The sequence below is a fragment of the Fringilla coelebs genome, assembly GCF_963513975.1.
Source record: "Fringilla coelebs genome assembly, chromosome: 6".
Taxonomy (NCBI): Eukaryota; Metazoa; Chordata; class Aves; order Passeriformes; family Fringillidae; genus Fringilla; species Fringilla coelebs.
The window spans coordinates 49212048-49226584 of NC_140034.1; the positions used below are offsets into that span (position 1 = coordinate 49212048).

The 14537-nt window shown below is 39.1% G+C and overlaps 1 protein-coding gene across 2 annotated transcripts in view; it reads left to right on the forward strand.

Annotated features, from left to right (window-relative positions):
- Positions 1 to 14537, forward strand: part of ABCC8 (ATP binding cassette subfamily C member 8) — a 72664-nt gene that overhangs the window by 35497 nt on the left and 22630 nt on the right. For both annotated transcript variants that reach the window (XM_084208767.1, XM_084208768.1), the window contains exons 15-22: positions 1043 to 1118; positions 1206 to 1311; positions 5466 to 5501; positions 7021 to 7056; positions 10370 to 10468; positions 11268 to 11352; positions 12017 to 12097; positions 14112 to 14249. In XM_084208767.1, the coding sequence (XP_084064893.1) occupies positions 1043 to 1118; positions 1206 to 1311; positions 5466 to 5501; positions 7021 to 7056; positions 10370 to 10468; positions 11268 to 11352; positions 12017 to 12097; positions 14112 to 14249 (657 nt within the window). The remainder of the gene's footprint in view (positions 1 to 1042; positions 1119 to 1205; positions 1312 to 5465; positions 5502 to 7020; positions 7057 to 10369; positions 10469 to 11267; positions 11353 to 12016; positions 12098 to 14111; positions 14250 to 14537) is intronic.

Consider the following 14537-nt stretch of genomic DNA (forward strand, 5'->3'; position numbering starts at 1 on the left):
GGAGTGCCAACAGTGTCACAAAGGAGATGCCAGTGCAGTAACTTCTGTAAGGCTTGAACAGAAAGCCAGGCCCAGGGATAAATTTTGGCTCCACCTGCTGACACCACTGTCACCAGCAGCCCCTGGGTCAGGGAATTTGTGCAGGTACTGCCTGCCTGCAGCTCATTGCCCAGGAAGGGGCATTAGTTGAGAATGGATTACCAAAGGCAGCCAGAGGGAGAAACACCACGCTCGCTTTTGCTCAAGATAGCAGGATCAACTTTTCTCAAGGGTGTGATGAAAGTGTCCCCTTCCATGCTTCTTAGATGAAAAATTGTTGTACCTTCCATAGCTGAAAGGCTTTGAAGGCTCTAGTGACTCTGAAGAATTGAAAGAGGGTCCTGTATAAATGTAAGCCTTTGAAAATTGTCTCCCGTTCCTTGTTTCTCATAGTATCCATGGAAATCTCCATTTAAAGTCTGAACAGGCTTTGTTTCCTGGTTTTAGTCTTCTTCAATGAAATTATTTCTGTATCTTTTAAAACCTAGATTATCTGAGAATCATGTCAGAAATACAAAGGAAAATGCTGTAATGGGCAGCAACATCTAATTTCATGGAAGGTTCTGCAGGTCTGCTTGGAATTTGGGTGGTGTAATTGCTGTGTCAGCTGCACTGTGTCTCGAGTGACATTCAGGGCTCTGCAGAGAGCAAACTGGGAATGGATGTAACTTAATTGTGTTATATCATTTCACTTATTACATGTACCCACCTTACAGGCAACAGAACAAGAGAAACAATGGCAACTTTTTTGCCCTTATGAATTCTCAATAATTTTCTAATAGTCTAATAGTGCTTGTTTGAGTTCAGAGGTTTCTGCCCATCAAAGTACAGTCCTTTACAAAGTCAGTCACTTGAAGATCCGTTTCCTGCATTGGGCAAAGGCTAACTCTGTTCCTGTGCTCAGTATAATGAAAAAAGAAGTGTCTCTGATGTTGGGACGGGGTGGGGGAAGTGAGCTCTAAATCTGGGTTTCTGTTCATCTTATCTCTCCATATTGTTATAGATCACAAATGGATTTTTCACTTGGACACCTGAAGGACCTCCAGCGTTGTCCAATATTGATATCCGAATCCCTCAAGGTAGAAAATTACATCAGATAAATAGATATATAACTTCCATAGTTATTTGGTAAATCATAACCTTATGTATACCTTCCACCCTCACAGGACAGCTAACAATGATTGTAGGACAGGTGGGCTGTGGTAAGTCATCTCTCTTGCTGGCCATACTTGGTGAGATGCAGAAGATCTCTGGGAACATATCCTGGACCAGGTAGGGGCATTTAATGTAAAATTCTACTTTAATTTAAAAATTCAGCTTGAGTAGAGTCATAATGCAGAAAAAGCCCAAAATCTCTCCTGAGAACTTGTGGAGTCAAGAATTTTCTAGATACACAGTCAAGATAAAAACCTTACCCTAAAATCAGAAAGAATCCTCAGCCAGGGTGAAACAAGCTGCCTATTCCATTAATAGGAAAGGACAACTATTCTTGGGCTTTCTTCACTCCAGCAACATTACCTGAGTGCAACTGTAACTAATTTGGAATTAGAATTAATGTGCTTGAGGTGTTGTGCAGCTAGAGAATGGTGTTTGCACTTTGAAGTCTGAGCTAATGTCTTTGCATGGAGTTCCGAAGAGGTTCTGCCTCACTAGGGGCAGTGCCTGGCTCAGATGTGTGCTCCATCCCAGCGCCAGGCTAATGCCTGAGAATTTGAAGAGTGTCTTTCAAGTGGCAGTGACCTCAGAGTCAACCCCAGTGCATCCTGCCTGGTCTGACAGGAGTGAGTCAGCCATGTCCTTCCCTCCTTCCCCAAGGGGACACAGCACCTGGACTCTGATAGCCACTTAGAGATTCCACTCATGTCTAACTTGGGTATTGGCCTTGAAGGGAGGGGAAAAAATTGTTCTGAACTCCAGCAGCTTCTGTTGCGACAACTTCTCTTGACCTTCAGGTGAGGTGACAGATGGTAAAATATATTGCAGTAAATTTCTGCCATCTCTAATACACAGTTTGATCAATGGGCGTGAACATTTTTGGCCGGTTTATTTCACAGTAGCAGACTTCCTACCCCTACAGTCTGCACTTTGCCCTTTGGGCTATGCTTATTTGTAGATAAAGCTCAACAAATTGCAGAAGTACCTAGAGAAACAATTAGTTATATTTCCAATTGTTTGGGAATGAAGGAAAACCAGGCTGCCTATAGATCAAATCCACAGGCTCTGATGGACAGAGGGTCATTGTTATGCAATGGATTCTGCAGCGATTTTGTGGAAGGGTTCTCTAAATTCCTTGAGTGTTTGTCAAGAGATATGATTTATATCCAGCCTTCATGTGTAAGCCAGTCACACTACTGAGAATTGCACGTGCTTTAATAGCAATAATCTGTGGAAGGAAGGTTGTCTACTTTACAGGCGGGGAAAATGAAACATAAGAAGCTGACCCTTTCAGCTAGTGAGGGAAACAAGAACAGTAGCCAAAGTTCCAGAATGTGGTGATCTATCCATGAGAATATACTTCTGTAAGCAGAAAATCAGACTGTGGTGAGGAACCATACAGAGTCCCTGCAGCCTTATTAGGTGAACTAATTTCATTTCAGCAAGACTGTAATTTTTTACAGATGACATAACACAATTAAGAAGTGTAATTTGAATGTCTGATGCTAAACTAAAACAGATGACATGATGTTTCTGATCAGAAACTGTTGTGTTTTTAAATAGCACTTGTTTAGAAGTATGTTCTTCACAACAGTGGAAAGGTCAGAACTGGTTTTCATGTCTTCTATATGTGCCAAAGTATCACAAGGTGCAATTCAGTTGTTATCACATTTGCTGTGCTATCTGTCAGATATGTAGAAAGGGACTTGTGGCTGAACAATCTGAGCACTGTAAGTGCTGGCTGCACTGGGGCAGATTAGGTGTTGTCTCATCTTTCAGAGCTGCTGCCATGTGCACTGGTCTATTCAGAGTGATGGATGCAGCCAGTGTGGGCTGCACACCTCTGTTGTAAAGCTATCAGATGAAAGCTCCCTTAATTTGCTAAGAAAATACTAATGCCTGACTGGGAACATGCAACCTTATCCTAGGTTCAAGGAGAGTAGTCTTATCAAGTAATCATCAGGGCTCGTAGCCCCAGCTCAGGAAATGAAAAGTGTCACCAAAATCACTTCAGTTCCTTGTTAGAGCTCTTTCTTTGGGAATGCTTGGCATCAGTCATTCATGTTACAGAATAGACCTGAATTAGTTCATCCAAATTTCCTTCCCCTTCCCTTCCTCCAAGGTCACAGCTATCAAGATGAAGGATGTATCCTGCTGACATGTCACTCAGTGCTCAGGAAATCTGGATGCTGTTCCTGGCCTTGATCTAATGGATAACAAGTTATTTCCCTACTCTTTGCCTCCATGCTTTATGAATGAAACAGGATTAACTGTGTATCATTTTTCTTGTTTCTTACAAAAATTCTTTCAAACCCTTAAAAAGTAATGTAGTTTATTCCTGAGCTAGGAGGGAGATAATCAGAAGTGAACCATGGCTCATTTGTGATATTTTTGTTGTGTCAGAGTGTGTGTCCAGAGGATTCAGCTCAGATTAATGCCTCTTGTCCAAAACAGCCTGAAAGCATCTCAATATAAATATTTTATCATATGGTTAGGGATTTAACAAAAAAAGAGGAATCATTATTTACCTTCTGTGCAGGTGGTAAATGGTAATGATTTGACCTTTATTGAGTAAATAATTTTAGTATATGCCATGCTAATTTCTTCTGGGCAATATCTCACTTTTAATAGTCCCAATTCAAGTCTTTTTGGAGTAAATAATACCAGAAAACTGACCTAATATTGCTCAAACATAATTATGTAATTTGTTTTAAACATGACATACATTCTTGCATGTGAATCTTGAGTCCATCTTAGGTGGAGTTTACTGGTTTCATCTAATTAAAAAAAATTAAAGTTGTTTTTATGCCTACGAAGTAACTCGGTTTTTTAAAATACATGTTTACAGGAGTTTTCAGAAACATCCAAGTACTTTATTTAAATGGGAAATCAAAATCTGAAGGCTTGAAAATCTCAGTAGGGTTATCTTTGCATCATTCGACATCTAAAATACCTTGACAAATTAGATCTAGACCTCATTATCAAGCATATGTTACTTTGGCATTTTAGCATCCTTAATTGCCAAGAGTATGCAGGAAAAGGGGGAAGGAAGGGATAGGACAAGTGTGGAAAAGTTGGTTGAGAAATTTGAGGTAAAACTCCAAATGGGGAATAATTGTTTTCCTGCTACAGAGCAGAAACAGAGATCAGGGAATTGATTACAATTGGTTCAGGGTCTTTGTGTCGTGCAGGGAAGGGCTGGAAAAAGTATTTTCTATTTCAGCCTATCATTAGTTCCTGTCAAGAATGTGTTTCTAGTTAATGACATGCAGCAGGCTTATGGGTTTTTGAAGACTGGACCACTGAGTTCACATGGTCACTAAAGACCTGTGGAGTGTGAGTTTACTGTGGAACAGCTTTGTTCAGTACACAGACCTTTGGAGTAAAGGTACTGGTAGCTGGCTGGTGCTCTCAAATTGTACAGTAATTTGATTAAATATGGTCATTACTTAATATGCATAAATTTTATGGAAGTGTCTCAAACCAACTTTTTAATCTGCAGGTATACTTTTCTCTCCTGGATATTTATAAGCAAATTGTGTTGTCTCAAAGTTAATGAGACTGTTCTCTTTAAAGCATCAAAGGCTTTGTTCCTCCTTGATTTTGTTTATATCATTTGACACACAGATTTTTCACTCTTTTGAATGGAACTGAATTTAGCATCAGTAATAAGTATGCCCAGTCATCCTGTCAAAACAACTCTGAACAACTTTGTGCACTTTCAAAAATAGCAAAACCAGAATCTGTCTGTCCTTTGGATCTGCCTACATTTACACAAGCACATCACCCCAAGGGTAGGGCTGGCACAGGACACACAGTATGTGGCAACTGAAGGTGGGATTTGGGGTTCCCAGTAACCCATTATATGCTGTAAAGATGCAGTTACTCTCGTTGGGGGGGGGGAGAAAAAAAAACAAATTATCATAAATTATCACAAATTATCATTTGGTTTTCCCAGAAAATGAACTTTTTATAATGGAACATCATTCTTGTCACAGCAGGATTTCTCAGTTCTGCTAGCACCTCCAGGATGGGTGGAGGTGATTTTATTTGAGTCAAATTAATGTTTAAAGGTAAAAAAGGGTCACCAAATCTTTTTGCCTGATGAAATCAAGTCAGTTTGTGTAGAAGTAACAGATGCTGCACTACAGCCCTGTGATAAGTAATGTTTGCAGCCTGTGCACTAAGTGGAATTTAATAGTTTTTCTTGCTGGGGCAGATTGCTTGTGCTCACTTAAGTAAACAATCTTTGCTTTCTATTTGTGATGCAGCTGCACTTCTGACAGTGAGACGGGGGAAGATTTCAGGTATGGTATTATGTGCAGTTATTGGCTTTCCTGCTGAATTGATTGCAGTAGAAAAAAATCAAAGGTTTCTAAAATCTGTGCTTAAGATATAGAGTCAAAATTCTGAAAATCAGTGAAATTTTACCTGCATTATTTCAGGATACAGTTTTTGAAAGCACTTATGCAAGTTATGAAAATAGGAGTTGGATTTCTGTTATGAAAGCATTGCCATTTGGAGATTTTGAAAATTCTATCCTGATACGTCTTTGAAAATCTTTCTCTAAAGATCTGAACCAGGTTATGCTGTGCTTTGAAAAATGGTATTAAGTATTTAAAGGTCTCATTTATTAAAGCAAATTATCCTCATTACCCTTCTCTTCATTTTTTCACATCCTGTCATAAGTTTTTCTCACCTACCATTCTTCAGGCACATGCAGAGAAGTGTGGAGAGTAAGGGATTGGTCCATCTGTTGGCACAGAAATTATTTTTATCTGATTAACATAGCTCAGCTAGGATTTTGGGAATATTTACCAAATCAACTAAGAACAAAGCTTTCTGACTTTGGGGCACAAGCCTCCAGAATGTAGGCGGTTTACAAGGTTTACAAACCTTGTAAAAGTGATGATCCTGTTCCTGCTGGACTCAGTGAGAACTTTGCTGTTGAAATCAGCAGTGTCATATGCCCTCCCTTACCTTGACTTAAGCTAAATCCTGTGGCTTTTACTGACCAGAATATTTTCTTGGTTCTGTGATTCTCCAGCTGCTCCCCTGCCTTTTCTTTAGATTTGTCAGCTTCTTCTCTCCAATGTACTTTATTTCTCAGACTTGTTGCCTGGCTGTCAGACTGAGTCCTGCAAAACTGCTGCTCCCATCTGTGTGTAGTATAAGGGAACTTTCATGTACCTCGTGTCTAAGCCTCATGGTAAAAGATTCTTTGAAACCTTACAGTCCTTTCTGTGTTCAGAGACTGACGTTTCTGTGCCAAGTTGAAGGAAAACCATTTGAACCCATTAAGATACAAGAGAAGTATGATCAGAATCAGTCTTGTGTTTGTAACTGGTATGGAAATGGATGGGGAAGAGTGAGATAACCACAACAGTATGGCGAGAGTATTAAAGGGCAGAAAAGACTATTAGACTGGATGAAACAATTACCTACATTATCATGTGTTCTGGGAATCCTGGTTGGTTAAGTGCTGTAATACCTTTGGTGGTTTTGTTGCACTAACATCCTGTAGAACATTTCTGGTGATCTCAGAAGAGAATTTTGGGTCAAAGTCTTTTAAGGTTGTGAGCATTTACTCATAGGTGTTGAAGACTTCCTTCAAGGCTGTTTAGCACTTCTCCAAACTGAAGCTTTAACTCTACCCTCTTTAGGTCAATATCACATAGCACAGAATTTTAGCATAAAAAGAGCCTTGTTTCTGCTATGCAGTCATTTTGCTGTATTTTTAATTATAGCATAGTTATATTACTTTGTCGTGTTATTTTCACTGTCTGAATTTATTTTTTTTAAAACCCTTGTGTTTGTTTTCTACAGCCCAGAGAAAGAATCTCCTGTTGACATGGAAGTCAGGTACAACATTTTAAAAACTAAAGGGGAGCTCCAGAGTTCTGTCCCAACCCCAGCCATTCTGTGACTTGGTGAACATTGTTCAGCAGCTTCTGCACTTAATGAGTTTAATATTCCCTCTTAGAAGACAAACAAGATGTCTCTGTATGCAGTTACTGCAAGATCTAAAACAAAAACAGGTGACCCTTGAAGTTTAATAATGGCAGGAAGATTTCTTCCTGAATGCTCAGGACTGACAATACCAGAATGCTCCAATACTTTCCATTGGGCTGAAAATACAAGAAACATATTTTTTGCATGTGCAGTTATAATGCAGAACAGTACACATTTCTCTCGTATCTGAAGAACATTTGGATTTGAGTTGACTGATAGTAGAAGTTAATGAATTGTGCCATATAATCAAGACAAAACTGTAGTCAGCAATCCCAAAACACACAGGAAAGGCTTTGCAATATATTGTTTCCTCCATCATAGTCCTAACTCCATTGCATTTAAAATGCATCTATTTTCTTTTAAAATTGCCAACATCTCAGATTTTGTAGTTTATTAAGGCACTGAGATTCATATATGAGTGTCCCTTAACTAGTTGTGTTTGATCTTGCACCTCCTGTACTTACCAAAATTGAATGTGAAAGTAGAGATTGCTTGCTTAAACTTATTAATCTATGTTCACAACAGAATGACTGAAAGAGTAAGGTTGAAGGGACCACAGGGGGTCATCTGGTCCAACCCTCCTGCTCAAGCAGGGCCATCCCAGAGCACATGGCACAGGATTGTGTCCAGATGGGTCTTGAGTATCTCCACTGAGGGAGACTCCACACTCTCTCCGGACAATCTGTTCCAGTGCTCAGCCACCCACACTCTAAAGAAGTGAATGTTGTTCTTTTTCACAGTTGTTTCTGATTAATTAACCTGATTCATAATTAGTAAACAGGCTTGATTCTATATTAGACATAGTTCATAGTCTCCAGGGAGCTCAGGGAAGGTTTTCCCTATTTACTGCAAGGCTGAATTTTTCTGTCTGCACCTCTGTGATAATTAAGAGGCTATGGTTAGTCTGTTGTGTTATCAGAGGGGAAACAAACACACTCCATTGCTGAAACACATAGTTATTTATGCATGCTGGGGGCAGGAAGCAATGACTTTCACCCACAGAATAATCCCTGAAAGGCCTGTGTCTCCTAAACCATTGGTTTGCATCCAGTCCTAAAACTGTGAAACCTTATGGATATTCAACACAGACTTCCAGAGCAAGTCTTGCACACTCCATTGCAGAATAGTTTGTTCTCTGGATTTTCAGCCACGTATTTCTCACAGTTTCAGTAACAATTGTTTGATTCTCTTTACTAAATGCAGCACTGTGGACATGCAATAGAGTTCATATATGTGAAAAAGAAGCTTGCAAGCACTTGCAGGCTTTTTGTTTATGTCAAAAGACATAATAATATGATATGACATAATGATATGCCATCCTAGTGTCATTTTGCAATTAGGATTAATTTAGAGGAATTTACTAAATCCTCAGTCCATAATCAGTTTTGGCAAGTTCACTGCCTGTTGCCAAGTTCCTTGCAGTAATGAATTCTCACTGATGTCCTAAAAGCAGAATGTAGTCCAAATGTGAATGATATTCCCAGACATTGTGCTGGTTCTCAGCATGGAGTGCATCACACTGGCAGGACCCATATCTTCACTCAACCAAAGAACACTTTCTGCAAAAGCTTTTACCTGAAAACTTTGCTGATATTTTTCAAAAAGTAAATTAGCAGTAACTTTTTGATCAAATTGAGAATTAAGAGCTGCGAAGTCACAGTTTCAAGCAATCAAAAGGAGGGGAAGGGAATACATCTTTATCTTGGAATGCTCAGAGCAATTTTTTCTCAGTTATTAGGATGAAAATTTCATACAAATTGAAAAAGTGCTGCTTTCTTGAGGCAGACCTGAATGCTCTTTCAATTAGATTTTAGGGCTGCAGGCTGGGCTGCCTAGGGGTTATTTTCTGTCTTTTTTTTCCCCATTTGTTTAGCTATTTCTGTTTCATTTTCCAGTAAAGAAAATGCATAAAGCATAATGAAATTCTAGTGAACCATCATAAATTTCAGCTTGGAAGCATGTTAGCAGAATAGTGGAATTGTGTGTTCTTTCAGGTCATCAACAAAAATTGGATCTTATCTTGGTTTCTAAACAAGTTTTGTATAAGCCTGAAAAAAAATGAGTAGGGCAAGTGACCTTAACTTATAAAGAGAAATAAAATGTACTTTGTCAAGTCATGGTTTGAATTGCTTTCAGATCCAACTAGAAATAGGCTGCCATAATGGCTGTCTAGCAGACAAAGGCCACATTTGGGTGAGAGGTCCTGTCTTTTTATTGGATTAACTGATAGAGCTAGGAAGAAAACAAATATGCTTTTAGGCATATGATCCCTCTATCTACCTTTTCTGTAGAAAGGATGATATGCCAATGAGTTTTCCAAAAGTATCAGTTGCTCTGATAAAAGATGTTGCCTTTCTCCCAGCTCTGCCTTACTGGGATCCTTAATGCACCACAGACAACAAAAGCACAAATTCTCTAGCAGGCTGAACTTTCCTTTTTAAATAATGATAATTATAATAATGATAATAACAATAATTTAATCATTTCCATTAAGTAATATGTGTATAATGAGTAAGATCCTGTTGACTGTACCTGGTAAATTGTCCCTTCTGGTGATACATTGAGAGCCATTTCACTGGGGGAAATTTAGCAAATATTTTTTTTTTGTCTGTGTTCTCTTTTCTTGCCTTTATAGGCATAGAAATTACTTACTCATTTACTTTCTGACTCTAGCTCTCTTCTAAGAATGAGAGGGAAAATGGCAGAGGGAACTGCCTTTGTGCATGCGTGGAGTTGTTTGGATCTTTTTCAAACACTTTATCTTTCCCTCCTGAAATGTGCTGCCTAACTAGTGATCTTGTACACATTTAATCTTTTATTAATCTATCCAAACAGAGCTGGGAGTCAGTCTTTGGCAATTTTCCTCCTGCCATCCACTCTGCTCAAGAGGCAGCTTTATTGAGCTGGACTCTCCAAATCCCACCTCACAGCAGGAGAAGAGGGTACAAAGTGAAATTCAGTTGGGTAAACAATTCCAGTATTCTGTTGGAAATTTATCATCTTAGGTATTTCCATGATGGAAAAGCTATTGATTGTCCTAAAGAAAGAAAGAAAAGCATTTTTGAAGACTAATTACTAGTTTCTTCATTTATAAGAAAATTATTTCCAAAAGCAACAATTTCGCTGGCAAGCTGGGAACTCTTGTGTCTGTTTTTTTCCCCAGGAAAAGAGGTGCAGTAGCTTATGCATCCCAGAAGCCTTGGCTGCTCAACGCCACAGTGGAAGAGAATATCACATTTGAAAGCTCTTTTAACAAGCAGAGGTAACAGGTTCCAGCATTGTTGTGTTTTACTCCCTTTTCCATAAATATTTGGGTCATGTGGGTCACACGTGGGGCCCCATCTCCCTGTAGGAACAAACCTACTGCACCTGCCTGAATGTGACAATCTCCCCCTTTGAGCATGTTTTTCCTGAGTGACACAGGGGACAGGGTTTGTCTCACTTGAACTCAGGTGTACAAATGTTTCCATTTCCAAGGACCATGTTTGTTTAGCATGCAGTGCTCTCTCACGTGGTTGACTAATTTGCCTCTCCTGGAAGGATATCACCTGTTTGGGAGTGGGAATATTGTTTGTAAAGAATAGTGGGCTGCCTTTTTATTCAGTGTAAAAGCCCATCAGACATTGTAAAATATTCAGAAATCAGTTGCCTGGTATTCCATCCCCCCACCCTTAAAAGAAGTGGTTGATTTTGTATTTGCATCCTGCACTCATTTTTTTTTCTGTCGTCCTTGGATATTGAAACAAGAAACAAAGGTCCTGGATGTGAAAAACAACTGCTAAAAATAGCAATATACCTTGAAGAAGTTATGTTTGTTTTTCCTAGGTTTAACTATTTAACATTTTTATTTGGGAAGCTGACATAAGATCCTTTTTCTGAGCTGAAATATTACTTTCTTGCCTGTGATTGAAAGAGATCCCATTAGAACAATTAGTGGCTAACAAATATGTTTTCCACTGTGTGATTTTTTCCAGCTGGTTAATTTCTGTTCCTCTGCAGGTAGGAAATGTGCTTCTCCAGCAGTATCTGTGTGGATTTTGTTGCCTTTTTTGTTTCCACAGGTATAAAGCAGTAATTGATGCTTGTTCCCTCCAGCCTGATATTGACATTCTGCCTCACGGAGACCAAACCCAGATTGGAGAGAGGGTCAGTAAACAGCTACAGGCTTCTATTTTTGGTTTAAATATATAGAGGGGGGTTTATTATTTTGTTGGTTCTTAAAATCTTACAGGTTATTTGGCAACAAAGGTAATCTTTTAGTTAAGTGTATGTTTGGGTCATTAGTCTGAAAGCTCATTGCTCAGTGAACATGGAAACACTGTCATTTATGTGAGGTGCAATGATTTAAGTGTGCTGTTATCAGAATATTTGACTATTCTGCAGCTGCTATTGCAGATATCCTGACTTAACAGGATATTTTTTGGTTTCTTTAGAAGTAACAGAAAAATAAATAATAATACATAGATTTTTTAAGAGGCCTTTAATTTATAGAAGGGCAGGTGTTTAATCAATGGCTTTATCACGTCAGGGAAGATTAGGGAATGATGAGAAAGAAAACAGAAGTCACAGATTTGTAAACAATTTACTCTAGCATATACTGGCATTGGTACAAACAAAAGAACCCCAAAAATGTCCCCCCCCCCCCAAAAACACTACAAGGATACATTACAGGGCCACACATTGGAAAAATTTCTCGTGTTTCCCTGCCCAGAAAAGTCTTCTGTGGATAATCCAATCAGAAGAAGGAATATGAATATTCAGTTGATATATTCTTTAACTGACTGATTGTTTCTCTCCTGCTTATCTCCAGGGTATTAATCTGTCTGGAGGGCAGCGCCAGCGGATCAGCGTGGCACGAGCACTTTACCAGCAGACAAATGTTGTGTTTCTGGTGAGCAGTGCCCTTCTGTTTATGCTCCATGCCGAAGAAGGAGCTGCTTTTCCATTTAGAGTATTTCATGGGTCACACACTGAACATTGTGTTTCACTGAGCTGAGCCAAATGTGCGCCGTGTGTTTTATATCTCTTGTCAGCTAGCCTGCAGGTAGGAAGCATTTTGTAAATGCTGCAGACAGGTAGGTACTGCACATTGAAATGCTGATGGTTATCCTCTCAGTATGTTGAAAGTTCAATTTGACCCTTGCTTTTATTTTTGGGTCTTAGAAATGTAATAATTTCAACTGTATTCATGAAATTCCTAAGCTGTCTCAGGTCTAAAATTAATGTTGCCTCATGTCTGGGGTGTTTCATTTCTGCAACAAACTAAGCTGCTTTTGCACCCTGAACTGCCTGTTGTATATCCTGTCCCAGCTTCAGCTATGGAAAGAGAGTGACAGCAGGTTCTAACACCTTCACAGGTGGGAAAACAGATGCATCCTATGCACTCACTTGTAGTGAGCTTGCTGGCGTTTCAATTGAGGGCTTCCTTCTTGAGCTCAGTTTTCTAGAAGATTTGAATCCAGCTGTCATGCCAGTGAGACATAAATCATGTAGGATTAGAAAAGCTGTGCACATTAGATGTCATCCCTATTTCCCTGTAATTAAGCTGATCAATCTGTGCTTGCTTCATGTGTTCAGGGCATTTCCAGGCAAAGATCAGAGTGCAGGAGAGTAGGGAACAATTGAGTCAGAGGCTGCAAATCAGCTATTCCACTATTGGTCTCTAACTTGGTTTTGCCCTTTTTGTCCTTCTGTAAAGGACACTCAATAACCTCCTAATAGCAGCAGGTTCTCTTATGTTTGGCAATGGAAAAACACCTACAAATAAACTTTATTTCCAGTATTAATATTTAGAAAATTATCAGGAATCCTATATGTTAGTATTGGCAAACACTCCATTCTTTTAAGGCTGGTTCTGTAATGAAATACCTGTGAAACTTCACTCTCACAAGTGCAAATGTCATATGGCTGATGTTTAGGTCTGTGCCAGGTCAGAAGAGTGCAGCAACAGCAGAGCTCACAAGATCCTTCCTCAGCAAGCACAGTGCACACAGAGTTTTGACAGAAAATTCTGGATCATGAAGTTACTGTGTTTCAAAAGCACTTCCTAGGTGCTTTATGTTGTAATGCTCTGGTTTAATAAACTAAGTGAATCTAAGTGGTCATATTTATCTTACTGCTAATTTCAGATATTTTTAATTTCTAATGAAGCCTGGGTTTAGTGTAATGTTATAGTATGAAATAGTAACACAAAGTAAATCCTACAGCCAGTATCACTATTGCAAGCAGAAATAGCAAATCAAATCACAAGGTTTGTGATTCCATATAAATAGGATTAGGTAGACAAGTTTCCCAAAAGATGGTACAGATTAATTTATGCCTAAATGAATTGTGTAGAATTGATTGATTCAATAAGGTAATGTAGGTCTCAAATCAAACATCTGAGCTGAGTCAGTAAAATGATCAATATTGCTTCTTTTGTGATATTTTTGTGATTCTTTGTTAATAGAGTATTGATTTATGAAAAAAAAAAAAAAAAAACAACAAATGAAGGTAGTGATGTTCAAGGCAAGCAGAAAAGCAGAATATGCTCCTTGTCCCTATCCCTGGAGCAGTAATGTGCTATCTGGCACAGACTCACACTGGGACATTTTCTAGAGCTTGATAGAAGCCATGCTCTCCAGCTGTTTGAGCCATGAACACATCTGGAGAGAGGAGCAGGTCCCAGAAAACCCCACAGAATTGTAGAATTGACACAGCTGGTGCTCAGTGCTCTCTGCAAAAACATAGTTCAAGTTTTAGTGTTCTGTAAATTAAGGAAACTGTTCCTCAGCACAATTTTGATCTGATGGCCTCTTTTGTGTGTCTGTGTTGATCTACCTGGCTTTACTGGTATTAAAACCTGTCAGTTTCCTTGGATCCCACAAGTTCTTGCTCCAAAAGCTGAGCCCTTATCCTCATGACAGGATGATCCTTTTTCTGCCCTGGATATCCACCTGAGTGACCATCTCATGCAAGAAGGGATCCTGAAGATGCTGCGGGAGGACAAGCGGACCGTTGTGCTGGTGACTCACAAGCTGCAGTACTTGCCCCACGCTGACTGGGTAAGGAGCCTCTTCTCAATTTACTGTGGAGGCAAAAACATGGCAGGAACATGTCTTGCTGCAAACAGTGCTTTCACTTCATCTCTCCACCAAGTAATAGTTCAGTGAGAAGATATGTCATAAAGATCTTTTGAAAATCAGCCAGTTAGGGAAGCCATAATTTTGAGATTCCCATCTTGGAACACTTAAATAGGTTGGATTTTCTTAGAGCTCCTACTTAATACTCTTATGAAAGTACATTTAAGATATATTGAATATCCCAAAACACTTGTTATATTGAAAAATTTT